Here is a 24,740-nt window from a genome sequence, read left to right as displayed (position 1 = left end):
CCCAGTATAACATAAATATAGGCTATAATTTATAACGATATGTAACAAACTACATTTCTCGCGGGTGAAGGCGCGGGCAAAAGCTAGTAGGTATCTTTCTTTCTTTTCTTTCGACAATTTCACACAGCGCTATCTAGCCCCAAAGTAAGCAATTAATATGCTTGTGTTATGGGTGCTAGTTTAACGGATATTTACTAGTATTATAGCCTGACCAGGAACATAAAAACCCTGGCATAGAGGCGCGTCAATTGCATTTGATAGTGCAACACTGAGTATAGTCGCACCCGTGTTAAATTAATAGGCTAACTTTATGTATCAGGATTCAGGATTACGGGCTAATTTGATATTTTCATATATTAACGAAAAAATATTATTATAGGTAACCTAGTTTAAATAAATTAAATGAAACCATCAATCGAGCTAGTAGGATTTATTTTATTATTCATCAATAATCAAATTCAGAACTTGAATATTCAACTGCAATGTCTGCTCATGAACGCTTCAAACTCGGTACTTCTTTCCCAATTCCATAAAATTCTACACTTAGAAAGTGACAAAAAACTTTAAAATAGGTAGTTGAAACAAACCACAGCTAATTTTCATAGTGGACTGTACTATACGATAAACATGTCAGTCAATTTGACAACCTTTGTTGGAAACATTATTCAATGAAAATATTGTCCGAACCCTTGGTATTTCTCTTCGACAAATACTTTAACACATTGTGAACCACTTTTCTTTCACGACTATAAAAAGATTTTAGCAATTTCATTCACAAAATCAATTGCGCACATTTAAAATAAAGTTTGTTTACACTTTGACAGCAATAGACTGACATGCAAGGTGACATGTCAATGAAGTTTTCAGTTACTGTTGCCATTAAAAGAAATTAGTACCATTAGTTTTCCGCAACATGGCGAGGGTTTTTATGTTCCTGGTCAGGCTATACAATATTAATCATTGGATCCCTATACTTTTGCCACGTTTTGTGGTCCAGGTATTTTGTGCTCATCACTAAACAGACTCATTTATTCAGGCAGCGTTGCCCTCAAATTATGCCCGCTTATAAACCCAGGGGCAATTTATAGCGGTGTTCCAGAAAATTAGTATTAACGGGATATTTTGTTTAGGCCCACTTTATTACATTTACAAGGTTTGTGGGATTGCGAACGTGCTGAATTTTGAAGGCACAGAATAGAATAGAATAGGTTTATTGACACATTAAAAGACACAATACAGAAAAAAACCGGCCAAGTGCGAGTCGGGCTCGCACACCGAGGGTTCCGCCGTACAAACGTAGCGGTTTACAATTTATGACGTATTAAATCAAATTACTTACTTGATTCCGTTGCGAGTAGTGGCGAATTTCAAAATATGCGGTATGATTATTTTTTATTTATTTATTTTTCCTATATTTGCATTATAGGTAGGTACCTACCTCAGCGTTTTGAATTTTTGCGTTGATTTAGAATTTCTCACAGTTTAGAGGCAATTAGATTTAAGAAGTGTTTGATATGAATTTCAACTTTAATATCTCTACGCGTTCATGTGAAAAAGGGTAGGTAGTAAGTTTATAATTATTAAAAAAATATTTTATGTCATGTAAGCAAAAATAATATTTTAAATTTTATATAACTTCAAATTTATCATTTTCGCAATTTTTCCTTTATCTGTACATAACGTTGCTTCGTGCCGAATTTCAAGATTCTGAGTTCACAGGAAGTACCTTGTAGGTTTTGATTCCCTAGCGTGTGACAGAAATTCGTCTAAGGTGTCGGTATAAACTGCTGTATCTTTTGATCGCGTTAACTTAGAAGTTTGATTTTTTTACTTCTTAAAGGGACAATAGATCTAGGTATTTGGTATAAATTTCAATTTGATACCTTTATTCGTTAGTGAGAAATAAGGTAGTAAGTTTAATTTTATTAAAATATTTTTATTATATTATATAACTAAAAAAATGTAATTTTCGCAATTTTTCCTATATTTGCATTATATGACAATGCTTTATGCCAAATTTCAAGATTCTGAGTTTACGGGAAGTATCCTGTAGGTTTTGATTCCTTTGCGAGTGTCGAAAATTTGTTGAAAATATCGACATAATCGGCTGTATCTTTTGATTGGCTTGGCTTAGAAGTTTGATATTTTCACAGCTTAAAGGGACAATAGACCTGAGTATTTCATGTGAATTTCAGCTTGATACGTTCACGCGTTCTTGAGATAAAGGGTCTTGACAGACGGACGGACGGACAACAAAGTGATCCTATAAGGGTTCCGTTTTTTCCTTATGAGGTACGGAACCCTAAAAAACAACAAAAACACAACATAATACATAGGCTATAAAACAAAGAGTTAAAGGTAAGAGAAAAAAACTCAGCATTTATCGTGACATGCTCAAAAGGGCAAGTCAAGAAGCTGGTCTTCCGCGGACGCCCTTGCTTATTGCGCATCCCTTGGAGAAGACACCGACTAAAAATAATAATAATGGAACCGAAATTATATTAACAGTGAAAGTTCGATATCTCTCCAAGGGGCGCGCAACGCAGGGTTGTGTGTATTACAATTACATGCACAGGATGAAATATCATTTGTTTTTGGTAAGTTTGGATAATGCCAGCAGTGTGCGGTGATTATAGGCCCAATTGGCTAACAGACAAACTACGTGATATTAATTAGTACTAATATTACTTTAAAGTGATTAGTTTTTGTTTGTGCGTGTGAGTTGTAACAACTGAGATCACCTGCCTAGCGACAAAATAGTTTAGGTTCGAAAGATAAAGATTACTCCAAATCTATACTAATATTATAAATGCGAAAGTAACTCTGTCTGTCTGTCTGTCTGTCTCTCTTTCACGCCTAAACCACTGAACCGACTTTGATTAAATTTGGTATAGATATAGTTTGAGTCCCGGGAAAGGACAGAATAGTTTTTATCCCGATTTTTGAAAAAAAGTCCCGCGTCCCGCGCGCGATAAAGTTTTTCTGTGACAGACAAAATTCCACGCGAATCATCATTTTTTTTGCATAATTCAAGCTCTGTATGCAACCCGAAGAGAGAAAAAAACAACCAACCGTTCACGATTCACCTATTTAACCTTCATGCATGAAAATTGGTTCATCATTTTTTTCATCATTTCAGCCATAGGACGTCCACTGCTGAACATAGGCCTCCCCCAATGCTTTCCATGTTGATCGATTGGCAGCGGTCTGCGTCCAGCGCTTCCCTGCTACCTTTACGATGTCGTCGGTCCACCTTGTAGGTGGACGTCCCACGCTGCGTTTTCCGGTACGCGGCCTCCATTCCAGAACCTTTCTGCCCCATCGGCCGTCAGTTCTGCGTACTATGTGCCCTGCCCATTGCCACTTCAGCTTGCTAATCCGTCGGGCTATGTCAGCGACTTTGGTTCGTTTACGGATCTCCTCATTTCTGATTCGATCTCGCAAAGAAACACCAAGCATAGCCCTCTCCATAGCACGCTGTGCAACTTTGAGCTTCTGTATAAGGCCTATAGTGAGAGGCCACGTTTCCGAGCCATAAGTTATCACTGGTAACACACATTGGTTATACACTCTAGTCTTCAGGCATTGAGGTATTTTGGACGAAAAGATGTTGCGTAGTTTCCCGAACGCTGCCCAGCCGAGTTGGATTCGACGATTGACCTCCTTCTCGAAATTGGACCTACCTAGCTGGATCGTTTGTCCGAGGTAGACATACTTGTCGACAATCTCGAGAATTGAGCTCCCAACTGAAACTGGGTAGGGCGTAACATGGACATTCGACATAAGCTTCGTTTTGTCCATGTTCATCCTCAGGCCTACCTGTTGGGAAACTCGATTAAGGTCTTCGAGCATTGTGCCAAGATCTTCCAACGATTCTGCCATGACTACAATATCGTCGGCAAACCGAAGGTGAGTGATGTACTCGCCATTAATGTTTATGCCGAATCCTTTCCATTCCAGGAGTTTGAAAGCGTCTTCCAATGCAGCGGTGAACAGTTTCGGAGATATAACATCTCCCTGCCTAACGCCTCGCTGCAGTGGAATCGCCCCCGTGCTCTGCTCCTGTACTCGGACCGACATGGTGGCGTTTTTGTACAAGCACTTCAGCACCTCGATATACCGATAGTCAATACGGCACCGCTGGAGAGATTGTAACACTGCCCAAGTCTCAATCGAATCGAAGGCCTTCTCATAGTCCACGAACGCCAAGCATAGTGGCAAGTTATACTCCTCAGTCTTCTGTATAACCTGCCGCAGCGTATGGATGTGGTCTATGGTACTATAACCTTTTCGGAATCCGGCTTGTTCGGGAGGCTGGAAGTCATCGAACCTACGCGCGAGACGGTTCGTGATGACTCTCGAAAACAGTTTGTAGACATGACTCAGAAGCGAGATGGGTCTGTAATTCTTCAGCAAGGTCTTATCACCTTTCTTGAAGAAGAGCACCACCACGCTTCTGTTCCATGCCTCTGGCGTAGTTCCCTGGAGTAAGACGGAGTTAAAGAGTCTCTGAAGGACTTTCAGTATCGGTGTTCCACCCGCATTCAGAAGCTCCGATGTTATTCCGTCATCACCCGGTGCCTTGTTGTTCTTTAGCTGTTTGAGAGCCATCCTAATCTCGTATAGGCTGATGTCCGGGATATCTTCGGTATAGTGTCGAGTTAGCTTAGCTCTTGGATCTGAAGTTGAGCTATCAACGGGTTTGGTGACCGAGGTATATAGCTGTCCATAAAACCTCTCGATCTCACCTAGAACCTCGGCTTTTGTTGACGTTACACTACCGTCCGCCGTCGTTAGCTTCGTCAGCTGGCTTTGCCCAATAGAGTTGTCTCTTGCGAACACTTTGGAGCCTTGGTTCCGCTCTATCGCCTCTTTAATACTGTTTGTATTAAAGTTGCGAATATCATGTCGCAAGGACTTCCTTATCTGTCTATTGAGCTGCCTATATGCCGTAGCGTCAACGGAGGACTGCAGCGTCATTGCACGTCGTTCTGCCATGAGGTTGAGGGTGTGGTCGGTGAGCTTTTGCGGCTTGTCTTTACGACGAGGTCTAAAGAATTTAAACCCAGCCGCCTGGACAGTTTCTACGAACCCGTTATTGATCTCATCCACTGACTCGCAGTTTTCCAGGCATGCAAAGCGATTTGACAACTCGAGCTGAAAGCTCTCGGGGCAGTGGATATGGGAATTGTAGGGTCGGAGCGTAGACTTCATCAGACGGGACCTTTCTAGCTTGACGTTAATATTTAGTATGCCTCTGACCATTCGGTGATCACTACCGGTTTTCACCCTGTTGATCACGGAGACATCACTAAATATTCGTCACTTTGTGGTCATGATGAAGTCAATCTCATTTTTCGTAGAACCATCGGGACTCATCCATGTCCACTTCCTATGAGGCGGCTTCTGGAAGAAGGAGTTCATCGCAAAGAGGTCTTCCTTCTCCAGAAATTCGGCCAGCCTCTGCCCCCTGGGGTTCCTTTGCCCACATCCAAATTGCCCCACTCTCAGCTCATCATCACCTCGCATGCCCAGCTTCGCGTTGAAGTCCCCCATAACAACATTGAAGTAGGTTTTAGTAGTATGTATGGCCCTACTTATGTCCTCATACATAGCCTCTACTTCCTCATCTGGGTGTGTAGAGGTCGGTGCGTATACCTGAATTACCTTCAGCAAGTATCTTTTGGATACTCTGAGTATCAGGTAAGCAACCCTGCTCGACACACTTCCGATGGTGATGATGTTGTTAATGAGGGACTTGTGGACGAGAAACCCGACACCACCTTGGGACAGTTGTTCGCCCTCCCGGTAGTAGAGTAGGTTGCCGGATTTTAGGGTGATCGTGTCCTCGCCCTCTCGTCGGACTTCCGATAGTCCCATTATACTCCATCGCAACCTACTCAGTTCGTCTTCCAACTCTGTGATCCTTTCGTCAGTCCTCAGCGTGCGTATATTATGGGTTACCAGGGCCAGTCGTCGTTGGTGTGGGTAGCCAGTCCGCCTCCGGAGATTCTTAGCACCCCCCGCCCCGCTGCTACCCTGACCGCTACCGTAGCCAGGAACAGCGGGGCCACCGGAGACTGGGGGCCTGGTCGCTGTTATGTTTTGCATTAAGGGGATTTGCCGATACTCGCCACGCTTGGCAGGCGGGTTGGCGAGCGCAGTTTTTTGTAAGTTTCGCACGCAGACGCTGCTGCCCATCTCGTGCTACAGGATTTTGTCGCCTCTTACGACACGCCTCCTGTTGGCGGTGGAGAATTGTATTCTTTACGGCCGTCCCCACACGGCACGAAAATTGGTTAGCAACCGTCAAATAGACAGCCCAAAGCCTTGCTGATGCAGACCAAAGCCGGCATTTAATTGAACTGTAATCTAGAGTTTCGCGTTTCTGAACCATGCATATTTCACGCCACATACGGCAGTTTATTCGCTAGCTGAAATTACTGAGGTGGTATGGGGAGTCATTAAAGTCGCGTATTTTTGTAATTACTTTGGCCTTTAAAAAGCGCTTTAATAATATATCCCAGTAAAGTTTAACCCTAACACTGCTTTCTGACAATAATGTCGGGAGACTCTGACATATTTTGAAGGACGTGACTGTGCATACATTATAGTTGAAAATTTTTGAAACGTCAAACGACAAAGATCGGAAATAGGAACCTGGCATTGATGGCAGCGCCCTCCTGCAAATGACATTTCAGTGTTTTCTAACGTGTCAAAAATCGGAACCAGCGATCCGGTATTGACGGTGGCGCCGCCCACCTGTCAATATCACGGGTAGTGTAGAACATCTATAACTGAAGTTTCGCTCGCTGACGTTTGACTTCTCAAAAGCATCTTCCCGTGCCGCACTCATAAAGGCCTATTCAGACCTAAGCGGTATTCGCCACCGTCTGCGGCAGAGAAAACCCAGTGGGTATGCGGTAATAATACTGTTCAGACCTAAGCGGTATTCGCTACCGTCTGCCATGTATCTCTACCCACAGCGGCAGCGAATATCGCTCAGGTCGCTCTAGCCGCGATACTTGATACTAAATACCTGAGCGAAACCCGCGCGGTATGTACCTCTACCCACAGCGGCAGCGAATATCGCTCAGGTTTGAATAGGCCTTAACTCGGGCACTGACTGGCAGGCAAGACCTATATCAATTATCATACTAGAAGTAAAAGCGGCCAGTAAATAGTGACCCGTTGCTGCCCCCGCCTATCTCAAGGGATGCTTTATTCCGACAATGAGCTCAGGTCAGGGTAAAATAGCCTACAATTAGCGAAGAAGATGCCATCAAAGGGCTTTAAGTCATGCCCTTTGTCTAAGTAGAGGGGGTAACCTAATTTGGTCTGGCTCCGTCGAAAATTAGGATAGTAATGGTTTAAATAATAAAGTATGTACACTGAAGTTTAGAGAAATTTCAAGAATAGTATTTTGTGCCTTTGTTGAGTAGGTAAGATTTGGTACATTTTATGTCAACTTTTCTTTTAGAAGATGAAATAGTAATGTCAAAGATGGTTCTTAGAAAAAATTTTTCCTACGCTGAAAAATTGTTCCTACGCTGAAGAGGTAACCACCAAAGTTGGCAGTTCGCTATTAAGACCATATTTTCGGAGCTCAAAGGTAAACTATAAATAGAACGATAGAACTATGTATGTATAAAATAAGTAAGTACAGTACTAATTAACCCAAATAGAGCTCCAAGTCACATTCTGATTGGTTGTAACTTGAACCCCCATTGAATTACCTGAAAATGGGTATCTCCACGCAATCCTTCATTTCTTACCAACTATTTCTTTATTACTTCGTTCTTACCAGGCTATAATTGAAGAATAATCCCGGGATTAAAGCTAAAAGCAATCTTTGCAAACAAATAGACCGGGCCGCAGTATCCTGGTAACCAATTATGATGTAAAGACCTTTTAGTCTGTACCAATACAAACTGGCAATTTTGGAAATATAGTAATATATTATACGACTAGTTATTGCCTGCGACTTCGTACAGAAAGGGTTCATCCAGTGTCTAAGTAGCTCAGATGGAAGAGCAGTCGCCCGGCAAGCGAATGGTCGTGGGTTCGATTCCCGCCTTAGACAGTTCGATTAGTCAAGTTGTTTATTTATAATTTCGCACAAGAGTCTTCAAATCGAGCAATAATAAATAAGTGGGATAAAAACTAAATACATTTTCTCTGGGTCTCTCAACACTCTCTTTACTAAATTTCATCTAAATCGGTCCAGTGGTATTAGTAGAATAGGATAAAACAGATTCAATAATATTAAACAACTTCATATTGCAATCAAAGATAAGTTTACTTAAATCATACATTGAAATATTATTCTGCTTTATTTGTTAGAAAAACTGTCCATCTCTATCGGCACGACCTTTACTTCTGAAGGTACACACCAGAAAATATCCGAGGGTAAATTGCTTTTTGCCTAATGGAGCTTGCTATGTTTTTAGGGTCTCTTATTAGGGCTTAGTGTGTCGAAATATTATCGCTAGTCCTACTAAATACGACCCCAAATTGGTTTCTAGGAATTCCGTAGAGCTTTATAGAGGCGAGATGTATAAACAAATAAAGTATACAACTTCTGCTAGTTTCTATGGGAACTTAAAATACTTACCTATACATGACATATAAATATTTTTTACAGGACTTAAGTAAAGCTTTATAGAAAACACCCCGAACAATACAAACAAGTATCGTTTCAGCCAAATGACATCCACTGCTGGAAAAAGGTAAAATATTTCCACAACGACCGGTTTTGCGCCGCCCAGCATCCTGGTACTTCCCACGACCTTCACCAGATCGACATTGAAAAAATATATTCTTGCAATCTATATTATCCCAAGTCCCAACTAATATTATAAATGCGAAAGTAACTCTGTCTGTCTGTCTGTCTGTTACGCTTTCCCGCTTAAACCTCGCAACCGATTTTGATGAATCCCAACTAATATCCCAATCCCAACTAATATTATAAATGCGAAAGTAACTCTGTCTGTCTGTCTGTCTGTTACGCTTTCCCGCTTAAACCTCGCAACCGATTTTGATGAATCCCAACTAATATCCCAATCCCAACTAATATTATAAATGCGAAAGTAACTCTGTCTGTCTGTCTGTCTGTTACGCTTTCCCGCTTAAACCTCGCAACCGATTTTGATGAAATTTGGCATAGAGATAGTTTAAGTCCCGGGAAAGAACATAGGATAGTTTTTATCCCGGTTTTTGAAACAGGGACGCGCGCGATAAAGTTTTTCTGTGACAGACAACATTCCACGCGGGCGAAGCCGCGGGCGGAAAGCTAGTAATTATTATAAGTAAGTGTGTACAAAGTGAGTATGGAACCCGCGACTCCTGTCAGTAGTGTAGTGACTGAGCTCTCAACCACTGCGCCATATCGGGTGTTCCATGTCGTAGTATTTATTCACGTTTTTTAATTAGGTACTAAATGAACGGATTTAAATTTTTCCTTGTTCCAGGTATTTGCAATTCCTAGGTTCGTAAAGCACACGCCATGCACTTAGGGTTGCCAGGTGACATGTTTGGCTCTTTACGAACGTGTCCGGCCAAATATTTTGTCCGGACTGTCCGTCTTTTGTTAGGCTTTTTATGTGGTTGCCACGAAAAAGTCAAGCGCACAAGTTAGACCATGATGTGATTTTTTTATTAGTAAATATTTTTCGGCGAGTAGGTCCGGCTTTTAGGGTAAAATGTCCGGTGAAATTAAGCACCGAGTCCGGCTTTCGTGCTTTTGGCCTAGCAACCCTAATGCACTAGCAACACTAGCAATTACCTAGGTGCGGGGTCTAGGTTGCATGTGGCACGACACCGCGAACTTGCCCTTGTTTTACATGATAAAATCATGCTAAACCCTAACGTGTATGTTTATGTTATACTACCCAATTACTTGCGGTTGCATATGTGTATGCTACAAACTTTAAAAAAAATAGTGTCTAAAAAGCTGGATGTAGGCCGCTAAACCTGGACCTACCTGGAGTCTAAATTTCAGCAATGGGCGTCCTGTGGCTGAAATGAAATGATGATGATTGTTGTGATGATGAACAAAACCTTCGATTAGGTAATACATCTCTTGTGGTCTAGCTATAGATGAACTAAGTACACTGAACTATCCGTGACATTGACAGGGGGCGCTACTGACAATACCAGATCGGTGGTTCCGATTTTTGCCACGTTGGAAAACACTTTAGTGTCTTTATCATGCCGGGTTACAATTTACGATCTTTGCCATTTGACGTTTCAAAATCGTTGGACTATACTTCCAAAATATAATAGCGCGTTTTGACAGTTCATAAAAAGTACGAAAATAAAATTGGTCGGTGGTGCGTCCAACTACCAATTAAACAGACCGTCTGTCTCATTAACGACGTCTGTCACAGACGTTGCGATTCCCACACACAAAGTGGTACAAAACAACTGCGATAGAGCTCAATTTTGAAATACTCGGGTTACTGGCCGATAAACAAAAATATTATTTTTTCTAATTACAAGATGAAACTCGCCCGAGGCGCAGGAAAGGAAATCCTTTTTTAATTAAGTGTAACGACTAGGGCGCGCCCTTTTACTCTGAATTGATCCGGCACGGCAACAAGTTAATCTTTGATCGTATTTCTAATAATTTTCATTAAAAATAAAAACATATTTTTAAGTTATGGTGTTTTGCGAGAAATCGTGGATTCGATACTCGCCCAATACACAAAATACAAGAACATTTTTTTAATTCACAACGAGGAAGCTTCAGCATGCATTTTAACTGAGATGGAAAGTGATGATCAGGCTGAAGGAAGCGAGCTTCACCTGGACCCACAGTGGACTGGCTATCTTACCTCTAACTGCCGGAACACAACGATGCTGACAATATCATACACAAGAACTTGTTAAATTTGTTTAAATCGAGGAGAATTCTATATTAGGTTTTAAGGAAGCAATAAACAGAAGCTATCTAACGTAATCGTAAACACTCTTTTCAATAAAATGTCAATTTTCCAGCAATTGAGATTGCGTATAATTGAATGTTCAGAATCGATCAGGGGGAGATACACGCCAATCAATTGCAGTAATCGACTCCAAAACCCGGTAACTGAGCGATTTTTAACTCGAGTGACGTTTAATCCAAATTGGAATTAACAGAATACCCCTTAAAACCTTACCAATAAATTTTGAATGCGCGGTGAACACTGACTAAAAAGTGTAGTTGAGTGGATTTGGCATTTTTAACATGTTCCACAACGAATGTAAAGTTGAAACTAGGTAATTAATTAAAATCTTTGAAATATGTAAAAACTTTGTTGAAATCTAGAATCAACATCATCATTTCAGCCATAAGACGTCCACCGCTGAACATAGGCCTTCCACAATGATTTTCGTAATGACCGATTGGTAGCGGCCTGCATCCAGCGCCTTCCTGCTACCTTTATGAGGTCGTCGGAATCTTTAAGAAAGTGACAGAGAATATTATGTGAATAATGTGTCATTTTGATGACCCTTATCTAATTGTCTATGACTGCTTTGACCATGGGGTCAAAAACGTTTACTTTTATTATAACTTTGCGTTTCTTTTGACTATTAGGTATGGTGTGGTGGCACAAGTACAGGTATCTATAATGCATGGTTTTTCAGCAATTACTGAACTTTTAATTGGAATACCAGCGGTGGGGGTGGGGACTGGGGGTGGTTATGATAATGTGACCTACTTGTCCCTCGCGTGACTGAGTGTAAGCTAAATACGTGCGCTAGTGTGAATTATTAACAGCCCAAATTACACAAGCGATGAGAATGAACATTTTATAAATACTAATAATAAGCCCTTACATACCTTACTTATAATGCCTGAGCCATGAAACATTTTGGAATCAAAGGTTTGTCACGCCACAGTTTTCACATGTCCCATGTCAATAAAATCAGAGTAAATACTTTTTTCACTCCTGAATGGAAGGAAACTACAGACTATCCAGTTAGAATTTGTTTATCAATTAGTGTAAAAATTGCATTTAGTATTTCTTTTGATTGATATTGCCGAAATGCGCTTTCCATTTTAAACTGCTTTTAAGGTTTCAACAATATGCAGGCACTTTAAAATGGATGGTAATGGATGCAGGATTGATGGGTCCTATTACTGCAATATCTACAAGGTTTTTTTTAACGTAGAGCGTTACACTCTTAAGTAGATTAAACGGTTTGATTTATTACCAACTTTTCAATTTAATCCCAACGATTAAACGATTAATGGAAGGCTTTATACATAGAGTTAGTTACTTTAAAAGCAAAAGAAGTTTAAAATCAATTTCGAAAGTTTGTTTTTCAGTTAGCTCTAGATATTGACTAAAAATTTAACATGCACGCCAGTCATGTTTAAGTTATAAGATACACTCAACATCAAATAAACCGCACCTTCCGCGACGCGAACTTAAAAGATTTTCTTCTGACACAATCATGGTGCCCCAACAATATTGGTGTTATTTGAAAGCCCAATAAATATCCTTAAAGAAAATTTAATTTCTAAATACCTAAATGATTATCATATACCATAAATATGACTTGCAAAGAGACCTCACTTTGGGCTCACCTCTGGGATCAATTAGACCAAATTTTATGATTATAAAACCAAATAATGATCACACGTTTCCTCTTTGACAGATGGATACCGATTAATCCCAACTTAACAGTTTTATAGCCATAAAAGTTGGTTCAAGCGTAATAGCCTATTTTTTGAAGAAGTGACTCTGGATCCTTCTAAAGACACATTTTTGGGGTAAAAACCTTTCCTTTAATGAAATGAAGCTTAGAACTAGGCTTTTAAATGGTGCCAATATTGGTGGGAAGTGGGGATGCATACGTTTGAAAGTGCTTGTTGCGGGAGGTGCGATTTATTTGATGTTGAGTGTACATATTCCTGCACAGCTGACTGTTTAATAAACATAAAAGTGTCACAAAAAATGAGTGCTGCAATTTAGCATACCTACTCTTTTTGAATTCCAAAGCGAGGTGGTCATGAAATATTAAAACTGCTCGATAGTCGATGCCGGTCACAGATGGCGTGAATTTTTAATTCGGACCAGACAGAGTTACGGGGCCCACGTCGGGAGCACCTGCCGTTTCAATATTTAATAATAATATGAACTTGCGAGAGTATGCGGGCTTCTTTGTAATGTAAATGTTGTAGAGGGTTTGAAAGAACAGTAAGGTCTTGTTGTGGCAAAATGAAACTTACACGACTTTCATGTCAAGTTCAATGAAGTTTAAAACTAAAAAGTACCAAATAGAAATTTAGTTTACGATATTAGCTCTTATTACGGAACCTCCCCCTTTTCCCACCATAACCCTTCACTGTTTAATAACCACTGATTTAGGTGGTTGCGTTAATAACCACCAATCATTTTTGTAAGAAATATCACAGCTATTTAGATTCTCTATCTAGAAGTCCTGTCCTGGGCTTCATTTTCAGGTTTTTTGAAGCACGTGGTTTGAAATCAGTCCAATTGAGCCTCAATAGACATCTGTCATGACATAAGCAATTGAGCCTCAATAGACATCTGTCATGACATAAGGAGATCCGCAGGAGAACCAAAGTGACCGACATAGCTCGCAGAATTGCTAAAATCAAGTAGCAGTGGGCGGGGCACATAGCTCGTATAGACCATGGCCGTTGGGGCAGGAAAGTTCTCGAGTGGCGACCACGGGCTGGAAGACGTAGCGTGGGCAGGCCTCCTACTAGGTGGACCGACGATCTAGTAAAGGTCGCAGGAAGAGCATGGATGCGGGCAGCGCAGGACCGTGCATTGTGGAAAACCTTCGAGGAGGCCTTTGTCCAGCAGTGGACGTCATTTGGCTGAAACGAACGAACGAACGAGACATAGTTTTTTTTTATACTAGACAAGGCAGGTATTTGACCGCAATCGCACCTGGTGTTAAGTGAGATGTAGTCTAGGATGGTACATATCTGGCCTGTAAGTGCCTATTCACTCTCGCCTTGAAAACGCCCGGATTATGGTGTTCAGGAAATACAGCAGCAGGCAGCGAATTCCAGTCCCTAGCTTTGTTTTTTAGCTTTTTTTTCCAGTTGCTGACAACTTACAAAGTTTCACACCAGCTTTGATGATGCATGCAAGTGCACGTAAAAGAATAGAGGTCCGTATCGCACTTTACACAATATGTAGCTATAGTAAACTAACTTTTCACTAACAACCCAATAATTCTCAGTGAAACATTATTTTACAGGGTATCTATTCCGAATAGAACTTTCCACAATCTTTCCGTTTCTTTTTCTCATCGTACACGTATTTACTTCCAAAGTTTTAATGGTGCCCAAGTAAATGTCAGGTTTCTTACAAGTTGGATTTTTAGGTGAAAAAAAACGAAGGAAAGTTACACTCAGCTCGTTAAAAACGTAACTGTTTTTCTTGTTTATTTAAGGACTCATTTGGAAGTACATATTGTCTTTTAGTATCTTAACGTAGTCGTTTGAGAATCTCAAAAGCCCTATAATATTGAATACCTATTTAGTTTCTGAGAGTTTGTTATCAAAATTACCAATACCTTCCACATTCATTTATTTTTCCTCACAAAAGGAACACCTTCAGCTTGCTTATGGAACAAGATATGAGACAAGAAATTAACGAGAAAATACGAAATTTGGTAAAAAAAATTGCTACCATTTGATTATTATAGGTCTATTTTATCTTAGGGAAACTGGCCGACTCGTAAATCTCGTGATCCCAGGAACCGCTCTACTATTGTGAACCCGCTCGTAACACAGGCATTTTAGCTTACCACGAGGGGTTAACGGGATTATTTCCATTTAGGTACAAATTGCTAATATTTAACGCAAATACCGCAATGTGTTTAATAATCACCGGCGTAATTCAGCAGGTGGTTTGTGGGATAATTAATACTGACCTTGATATATTTGATGACAGCTGCACACATATTTGTAAAAAACACACATTTGATCTTTTTTTCCCGGGCCACACTCAAAAACTCTTTATTTCATTGGTCTTTAAACCATGACGTCACTATTAATAAACACTTAACTTCTTCACTAATAAAAGCTTTTAATAACAAAGTCAATGACCTCTGATAATGACAAAGTTGCGGTGTGTTAATTTAGCAAATTGTGTCATACATCTGCGCTGCGCATGAGTGCAAAACAACGCACTCACGAGTGTTGCCAACAAAACAGATGCAAGTAAAAAAATCGTACTAAATGTGTACTTTTATGTTATTGGTAGGTAAATATTAACGCTACATAGAATTCACTGCTCAGTAATAAACAAAAAACAAATAACTAAACCGCTTGTCTAGTACAGTCCTTTCAAATAATTAATCATAATGTTCATTACATGTCAAATTTTCAATTTATTTATATTTAAATGGTAGGTATTTGGGTTTTTAATGTAATTTTTATCAACACTTATAATAGTTAACCACAACGCATTTATTAAAATATAATTAGTGAACTATAGGTACCCTATACATAACACTGTTGGTTCACTACTTACTTTCCATTAAAAATTATACCACGTGTTGCACGCTCGCACTAGTTGCGCCATCTAGCGCAAGATATCAATACTACGTGACCGTTTTGTAAATGATCAATAGCAGCTATTTTTCCTATTCTTGCAATGTATCAATAATCAAATAAACATAAGCAGTTAATTAGCTACCTACCTACTTTACATAATTTAATTCGGTCAAAATAAACCACCCACCAACGACAACCACAGATAACAATATAGCGCATATCGGCCTATCGGTCACTGTAAAAACCCATAAATATTTTTAATATTAAAAGCACAGAGCATGGAATCGCCGCGCTGGCGCGTGTGATTAAAAGGTACACATGGTGAAACGTCAACGGAAAACATTAGTCCTAGATAGAACGATGGACATTAACCCTTATCTGATGAGAAAAATATTTCTTATATTAATTAATTTTGTACCTTACTAAATAGCTGTGTCCGCGACTTCGTACGCGTGAAAACCCGTTTTCGCAACATTTTTCATTGTTGCTCTGCTCCTATTGATCGTAGCGTGATGTTGTAAAGCCTATAGCCTTCCTCGATAAATGAGGTATCTAGTACTGAAAGAATTTTTCAAATCGGACCAGTAGTTCCGGAGATGAGCGCGTTCAAGTAAACAAACAAACAAACTCTTCAGCTTTATAATATTAGTATAGATGATATCTCACTACAATCTACACATAAGTGAAAAATATGGGAGCATCAAATCTGCCACCACTAGGTAAAGGTTTAACTGAAAATATGCAATAAAACATTTGAATTTGAATTTGAAATTTTACAATAATACAGGACCTACATCTTCGCGCGCTAACGTAACCTCTTTCCAACATTTCCAACTATCCTAAATAGGTACAGAGAATACAGGAAAATACATTATAGGTACTTACACATAAAATACAGCGTTTATTATTCAATAATAATTTGACTTTCTACAAACACATTTTTTCCTTAAATAAGGGAGAGTCCGGTAATTTGGACCAGTTTTTTTCAATCCCATTTTACACATAGTTTTCTTTTGTTTTTGCTAATGTTCGTGGTATATAATTAAAGAGAAATTATTCAACTTACTATTTCATAGGTATTAATCAACACAATTGTTATATTTAGTTGATTTGTGCTAAATGCACAAATCAACAAAATACGAGTTCAGATCTTCGGTCCAATTTAGCCAACCGGTTCGATAATAAAATTTGTACCACAGGGTTACTAAATTGGATTTCAATCAATTTCAAGCCTATAAAAAAACTATGGCAAAATATTATACGATACATTCTTAACAAATTAGGTAACGAAAAGGAACAGTAGTTAATAACATAGACAATAGATATTGTTTTACACATTATCACGATTTTGAGTAAAAGTTTTGTAATTCCAATTATCGCAACGCACACTTGTACCTAATCTACTTTGCCAGTCTTTTGCTTTCATTTATTGTTAGTCAAACATAACTACGCTATTATAACTTCAAAATATGATTTACTAAAAAAAATTTCAAAATCCTTTGGTAAAGTTACATACAACTTGATGTGGTACAATTTAGCCGACTAGGTGATAGTGCTTTTAAAAAATCGGTAAAAAATATAGCTTATAAATACCGAAAAATGTTTCAAATAATTGTAATCCACACTAATTTACGCTTCTAAATAATATATTAGAAATACCCTGTGATTTTTAACAAAATTACAAACTAAACATGCATTGTCAAAAGTTACTTGAAAACAATGAAAAAATACTTTTCAAAATAAAACACACGTGTTCGTTGTCACGGCAAAAACCACATGGCCGATATTAATTGAATTTTAATTGTGTATCGCTGTGTGTTGCAATTACAGACATTCAATAAATACTTTACGAAATATGAGGGTGGTACAATTTACCCGGCGGTACAATATACCGAACTCTCCCCTAATTTATTAAAACACGTTTACACGTTAGCATTACACAGCATGTAGAAAATGAAAAAAGCTTTTACTTTAGATAGATTTTATTTAAGGTGACACATTCGCATCAGTTAAGTAGACAGTTAGTAGACAAATAATAAATCAAAATATTCTTCCTAAACTTATAAAACATACACATTAAAAGTTAAGAAGAAAGAAACCTCGTAACTAGATGAAGTTCCAAAGTGGTCTCCACACAGACCACTCCATTTTTAACATTCTATCGAACCTGAGAGCTCTAGTGATCAAGAATCAGCGTGACACGCGTCACTGCGTCATCAAGCATCGATGAAAAAAAACAAATGAAACGTAGGTACCTACAACTAACATTATAAATAAATAAAATAAATAAAAAGTTTTTATTTCGAACAACTCATAAGTTCATAGTGTGGTTAGTAAACACACCTTAAATGCTATTAGTACGCCTTTCATTCATAGGCGTATTTTAAAAAATCTACTGTCAAATAATTTATTTTTATGACGTCTTTTTTAACTACCTAAAAACACCTAAAAATAAATAAAAATGGTTTCGGTTTTCGGTTACTTCGGTTCTTTCCATCTCTTTCGCTCCCGCTTGATACTGGAATGCGTGAAAAAGACAACAAGCTCGAAAGCGTCTGTAAAAACCGCGGCGCACCTCGCAATCGCTACAATTGGTAGGAATGGGTAGTAGTGAGTATTTTTTTGGATTTTATCGTGTCGATAGTAACACTTGTTTTAATGTTCATTGCTAGAGAGAGACCTACGACCTGCGACTCCTCCTAGAGAACTACTCCATATTATGAGGGTACTTAAGTAAGTTTGTAAGGTACCGCAATATGTTTTTTAAACTACATATTATTATTATAAAATGGCAGAGCTTAGTTCAAAGAAATCAGTGAACAAAGTTTTATTTTGAATGTAAATGTTTAACTTTGTACTGAAAATACCAAAGTAAAACTAAAAATTCCCATAATCCAAAGCTTCTACTAAAAATATTATCGCCAACACCATGTTGGGTTACATTCTACACTTTCTAGCTAGTGTGGTGCTATATTTTATTTAATCGATATCCAGTCGAGCTCTATCACCGCACTAAATGGCGGGGCGTCTCCAGTGAGTAAGCGTGGCCGCGTGACGTGACCGCAGTGTTGCCAGAAGGTTACTTTTGTAACCTTTTAGGTTACTTTTGAACTGCATTGGTTACTTTTAGGTTACACTAATGAAAAGGTTACTTTTAGGTGATTTTTCAGAAATTGTAGAATTAACTTTTACAGGTTATTCAGTAAAAAATATTAATAGTGACAATTTAAAAATTATGTCATAAACTGCATTTAAACATGAATTTGATTTATTATTTGTTAAAGAAAATGAGTTTTAGCGAATGTTATTCGATAATAAAACGCAAATACATGAAATTTAGGTAAACGATTGATGATCAATTGTATTCATTTCCATTCATGAACAACCTTACACAATCGCTCCAATCGCGCTTATATTTCTGGTAATTTCTGACAAGACCCGACTGGCAACACTGCGTGACCGTGAGTCAGTTGACGTCTATCGTCCGACCGAGGACCGCGTCGCGCGCAGGCGTACAAGATGCTGATATTAATACCGATAACGTGTGTGTTTATAACCTGTGTTGCCGCACAAACAGTGCAAGATGGATTGAAAGTGAACACAACAGAGGGGCCCGTCGTTGGTGTAAAAGCGACTGACGGTGACTACACCGCTTTTTACGGAATCCCGTACGCTGGGTCCGTGTCTGGCGAATTTCGATATAAAGTGGGTTTATTTTGATCACGTATCTAAACTGTCAGTTGAACAACCAATAGGATTCGCCGAAGTCAAACTTAGGCCAATAGTGGTTTACTAAAGTGACAGCTGAAATGTCAAAATGCTCAATACACAAAAATAAAGTTAAAGGAATACTAGTTTACTAATACCTACTTGTGTTTCATTGTGCAACTTATATTGTAGCACTATAAAATTGGCAAAAATAAATCTCGTTAACAAAATACTTTTACCATTATCAGAAAAAGTGTGCCTTGTTGACCTTGTGTAATATTTACCCATTGATAAAAATTCCTCTCGTGTATATTTTGTCACCTAATTTTAAATGTTTTAACTTTAACTTAATGCAGTATGGTCTATATTCGATTGGCAGTAACGAAGTTAGGGAAACAAAACTTACTATAAACAGCCATAAAGGAATGTGACGATAGTTTAGCTATCGTCACATTCCTTTATGGCTGTTTATACACTGTTATTAATTTGTTAAGCCAATTTTATCGATAAGTACTAGCACTAGCTACCATACTATTTTGACTGTAAGTAAGTACCTATTAATTATAGTAACTTTTGAGGTACCGGCTGCAACACCCATTCAAATCACGCAGTGTATTTAATCAATTAGGTCAATATGATAACCATACCCAGTGATTTCACTTTATTTGTGACACGGAGGAATCAAACTCAGGACCTCTGGACTGAGACCGCCTCTCAAACCACTCAACCATAGCGCGCGAAAAATAACACTCAGTATCTGACACCACTCATTTATCGTTACAGGCACCACGAAAACCTGAGCTTCGGAATGCTGACTTCGAAGCGCGCGACGCCAACATACTCTGTGCCCAGCCCACCATCCACGGCCTGGCCGGGGTCGAAGACTGCCTCACGCTCAACATCTTCACCAAAAACTTCACCACCCCCAAGCCTGTCCTAGTCTGGCTTGCTGGAGAAGAGTATTCCAACACCAACGACACACCTCGCTACTCCTTCAGATCGCTTGTCGAAGCCGATATTGTAGTAGTAGCTGTGAATTACAGGCTATCAATATTCGGATTCTTATGCCTTGGCGTGGAAGAGGCTCCTGGTAATGCTGGCTTGAAAGATGTCGTCCGAGCGTTGGAATGGATTAAAGATAACGTGGTTGGTTTTGGCGGGAACCCGGCAAATGTCATGTTGTTTGGCCACGGATCTGGAGCCGCCATGGTAGACTTACTGACGCTCTCGCTCGCCCAGGCCCAAGGCTTGGTTCACAAAGCTGTAGCAATCAGTGGGTCTGCGTTCTCCCCGTATGCAGTTGCCTACGACCCGATTGGGTACGCCAGGGCTTTAGGCGCCAAACTTGGTTACACTCACAAAAACAACTCGGAACTAGCGAAGCACTTCCAAAAGGCCGCCATAAATGTCTTGGTAATTGTTAGATTAGTTTTTGTCTTACAAAACTACAAAATAAACTGCTATGAGATTCAAAAAAACAATTTCACTCAATATTATGTACAGTCACCAGCAGGTGGATTTACCACAACCACATTCATTTTAAAAATTAAGCAATTTAAAAAAAATACAAAATAAATGAAAAAGTATGTGTATTCCTCATCCACAGGTAACTGAAATTAACAATTTCACATTCACAAATAACTCCGTGTTATTTGCCCCATGTGTGGAGAACACCCAGTTGGTGGGATCATTGCTGGTTGACGACCCTTCAAATATCATCAAAGCAGGGAAACATTTACAGGTATATGCTCAATGATCTACCTTAATGTCAAATACAAACTCTTGAACACTAGATTCAAGATTCTATAAACTCACGATTAGACTCCAATAATGTTATAATTATACCTATGTAATGAGCCCAAATGTTGAAATCAAATCAATTTTGAATGACTTGGCCTAGTCACATAGAACAATAACTAAAAAAAAGTATTTTCCAGACATAAATTAGTGAGATCAGAATGAAGCAATATATTATTATTTATGTTTATTTTAGATACCGTTCATAGCGGGTTACGTGGATGTTGAAGGGACCATACGCGCTGAACAAGCAGTCCATGGTAACTGGTTGAAAATGATGTCAGATGACTTCGTTCCTTTCCTCCCCGCAAATTTGGCGTTCAAGGACAACACAACACAAAAAAATGCAGCCAAAAAACTTCGTGAGTCTTACTTCGGCAGTAAAAAGGAACTGGACAATGAAAACATCAACGATTTTTTGGCTTACGAAGGTGATTCTTTAATCACAATTCCTGTAATTCGGGGTGTGAGAGAGAGAGCTAAAGTGAATTCGGAGGTTTGGATGTTGGAGTTCACATATGAAGATGAAAACTACGATTGGCCTTACCCCACTATTCGGTTGAATGGTGTGCAGCATGGTGCTATACTCAGCTACATTTTCGACTTAGATAAACCAGTTAAGCGATCCGACAAACCGAAGAATGCTTTGACAAACCGCCTTGTTACATTTGCAAATACCGGGTAAGATTTTAAATAATAATCCTCCTTTACTATTTTTTATAAAAAATGTTTTTAAGAATTTTAATATTGAGATCCTCAATCAGCTTAAATATTTATTTGTATGTTACAACCTCTATGAGTTGTTTTGTTTAATGTTTGATGTTTTCTTTAACAGAAAACCAGAAGGGGATATTCTATGGCCACCGTACACCTGTTTGGCCATAGGTGGATACAACGGCAGTTCAGATCGCCTTAAAGAGTTCTTTGAGAACCCGGTCTCAAAACCCCATGATCAATATGTCAACTTTTGGGAAAATTCTCTCAGTAAGTATTACGCAATAGCATCAGCAGTAGCATCGGAGGATTCACCAAATACAACCAGTACACCACTCGAGCCTACAGGAGAAGAGACCTCAAACCTAGGCCTCATTTTAGGTTTGCTAGCCGCTTTTATAATACTCACTGGCGTTTCTATTTTCGGGTGTAAACGCTACAACGTTCTTGATAAAATCAGATCGCAACCTAGGTTTTCAAGAGTGTTTTCAGCTATCACGCAAAGAACAAGTAGAGAGCAAGAACCAATGTAGAACTTGCGAAGGAGGCTGTTAAATAAAGTCTAGTCTGGGAAGATGTGATCGCTGAAAGATGTCAAATTCAAATTCAAAACGTTTATTGCATGTCACTGTATCTCGTATCTCATTAGGGTGGATAGTAATGAAGCCAGCTCTGGTTTATAAAATCAGTTCTTGGTTTTTCAATTAAAACAAAAATCCAGTTTTGAAAATATTTTAAATTCCTGTTTGTAAAATTATTACAGTATTTTATATTTAATCCACCTTAAGTGGCCAACATAGATACAGTGGCCACTAGTGCCACCCTTTGCCTTTACCCTACTTATTGTTTAGTTCTTTGTTGTTATTTAATTAATTTAACTGTCCTTTTTAATGAGCGTACTAGAGTAGTAAGTATGTTGATAGGTAGGCCTCTTACTTACCTGTTTGTTTTACTACAGACGTAATACAAAGTGTGTTGTGATTTTAAGCTTGTTGTTTTTTTTTACATTTGGACGCCTGTTTCTGCAACGATAACTTTTTTTTTATATTCTGTAAGCAAATAAGCATTTAGATTTTTATATACTTAGAGACTTGTAGTTTCTTTTTGAAACACTTCTTTTTTATAAACTAAGTATTTAAATGTTTAATTTAATTATTGAACTTTTAATCATACTAATATTATAGAGAAGCATGATAATCAGCACACAAAATAGAATTCTAGAATTTTTCCATTTTTCAAAATCGGTCCAGTAGTTTCGGAGCATATTCATACAAACAAACATTCAATTTCTTTTTATAATATCAGTAAAGAAGTATAGATTAAGTTGAAAAGATAATACTATTATTTTAGGTAACATATTTACACCAAGTGTATTATTATTATTAAGCACTACATATAAATATTTCCTTTTTGTCTTTTATTTATATTTATAGGATTTACAATTAATTAACGAAATAAGAGAAAGAGTACATATGCGTACTCGTATTTAAAAGAATCTGTAATATCCTACTTAATTAATCAATTTGTAATGTTCATAATGTAGTTATTATTACCAGACATGTAAATAAAGTGCTTTAACGTCCAATTGGGGCCGTTCAAGTATTACGTAAGCACCAAGGGGGGGTGGGGGGGTCTCTGTTTTGCTTATTTTGGATGACATGGGGGGTAGGGGGGTCTAGATGATGATTACGTCATCGTTAGTTATTTCATCATTGCAGACGTTGTAATAACTGATAGGGATAGAGACATGCGATTTTTGGTTTTACAAAGGTAATACGATAGAGAATAATACAAAGTAATAAAAACCACCGGTTAAAGGGGCATTTTTTGGAGAAATTTATTAAATAACCAAAAAAAACGAATTTAAATTTAAAAGCAGTTTTTTTAATCAAAAAGTATCATTTTTATTATTTGTTGGCCTTTTTTGTGTATTTTATGTATTTGATAGAAGATGATAAAAATAGGTCTAGTTTCATCTACATATTTTTATATGTACACTTTAACGTGACTCACACTGTATAAAAAACATTTATAACTAAAAATGTTTACGTAAGCATAGGGGGAGGGGGTAAGTGCTTTGCTTACTTTTGATGACAAGGGGGGCGGGGGGGTAAAAAATGGTAAGAAATCTGCTTACGTAATACTTGAACGGCCCCCATAGTTAATAACTTGATAATTTTTTGAAGCAATTCAGAATGAAGCAGGAGGGAAATAAACACTGCAAAGACTGTATACTTGCTAGCTTAATAAACAATAATAATAACTGTTGTTTAATTTGTATTTTTATTATATTCCCATTTTATTATCACAGATACAATAATAAAACAGACAGACGGGCCAGAATTTGTGTTGATATTTTTTTAAGAAGTTGGTACTAATAGTGTGCTCTACTGGTTTATTACAAGTACATAAAGTGTCATAAAGTACCACATTTATAAATAAATAAAAACAATAAAACAATGTTATAAGAATTAAAGTTAATAAACGTACGTACGTATCAAGATGAAAACATAAAATCACGTGCAATACATACCTGAAACAAAAATAATAATTCATTATTAGTTATGTAATATTTAGAGATCTCATAAAAGGTGCGATTGTGGTCAAATACCTGCCTAGCATAAAAAAAAAACATTTTGTATATTTGTAGTTTTTGTACAACAGTAAATATCAACCTAGTACCTACCAATAGTAGGTGTGCACTGCACTATATTAAAAAAAACAGCATGCTCTTTGAAAAGTGCGTCACATGAATATCAAATATTTGTTTTTCTGATACCGCAATGCATGTAGTTTGTCAGTGACATTATCTGTGTTATTACGAATTCGCTGATAAATACAAAAACAACTAACGCCCGGCCCGTATTCACAAACATTACTATGAGGTCTCACAGTGCGCGTGGACGCACAGGGTGACACACGAACCAATCACAGAGCTCTATTCAACGCTGTGCATTCGATTTGCTGCTTCACTTAAAAGCAAGCATCGTTT

The 24,740-nt window shown here is 38.3% G+C and overlaps 2 protein-coding genes and 1 non-coding gene across 3 annotated transcripts in view; 2 read left to right on the top strand and 1 right to left on the bottom strand.

Moving 5' to 3' along the window:
* LOC135079848 (transient receptor potential cation channel trpm) overlaps window positions 1-24,740 on the bottom strand; it is a 307,547-nt gene that overhangs the window by 221,593 nt on the left and 61,214 nt on the right. The window lies entirely within an intron of this gene.
* On the top strand, window positions 8,011-8,083 carry Trnaa-ggc (transfer RNA alanine (anticodon GGC)). The gene has a single exon. It is a non-coding gene; the product is annotated as a tRNA-Ala (tRNA).
* On the top strand, window positions 19,005-24,022 carry LOC135079849 (venom carboxylesterase-6-like). Its single transcript, XM_063974463.1, has 5 exons — window positions 19,005-19,234; window positions 20,021-20,650; window positions 20,844-20,978; window positions 21,231-21,715; window positions 21,870-24,022. The coding sequence occupies exons 1-5, from the start codon at window positions 19,049-19,051 to the stop codon at window positions 22,279-22,281; spliced, it is 1,848 nt and encodes a 615-aa protein (XP_063830533.1). The 5' UTR covers window positions 19,005-19,048; the 3' UTR covers window positions 22,282-24,022.

This window comes from Ostrinia nubilalis, chromosome 17, assembly GCF_963855985.1.
Source record: "Ostrinia nubilalis chromosome 17, ilOstNubi1.1, whole genome shotgun sequence".
Classification (NCBI taxonomy): domain Eukaryota; kingdom Metazoa; phylum Arthropoda; class Insecta; order Lepidoptera; family Crambidae; genus Ostrinia; species Ostrinia nubilalis.
Note: the sequence above shows the minus strand (reverse complement) of the source record. Positions and strands in the feature narration are given on the sequence as shown.

Bases quoted from the DNA above. Each gene is read 5' to 3' on its own strand.
- LOC135079849 (XM_063974463.1), top strand. From the start codon at position 19,049: ATGCTGATATTAATACCGATAACGTGTGTGTTTATAACCTGTGTTGCC. The intron at 19,235-20,020 runs GTGGGTTTATTT...TTATCGTTACAG, and splicing joins CTGGCGAATTTCGATATAAA to GCACCACGAAAACCTGAGCT. The intron at 20,651-20,843 runs GTAATTGTTAGA...CCTCATCCACAG, and splicing joins AGGCCGCCATAAATGTCTTG to GTAACTGAAATTAACAATTT.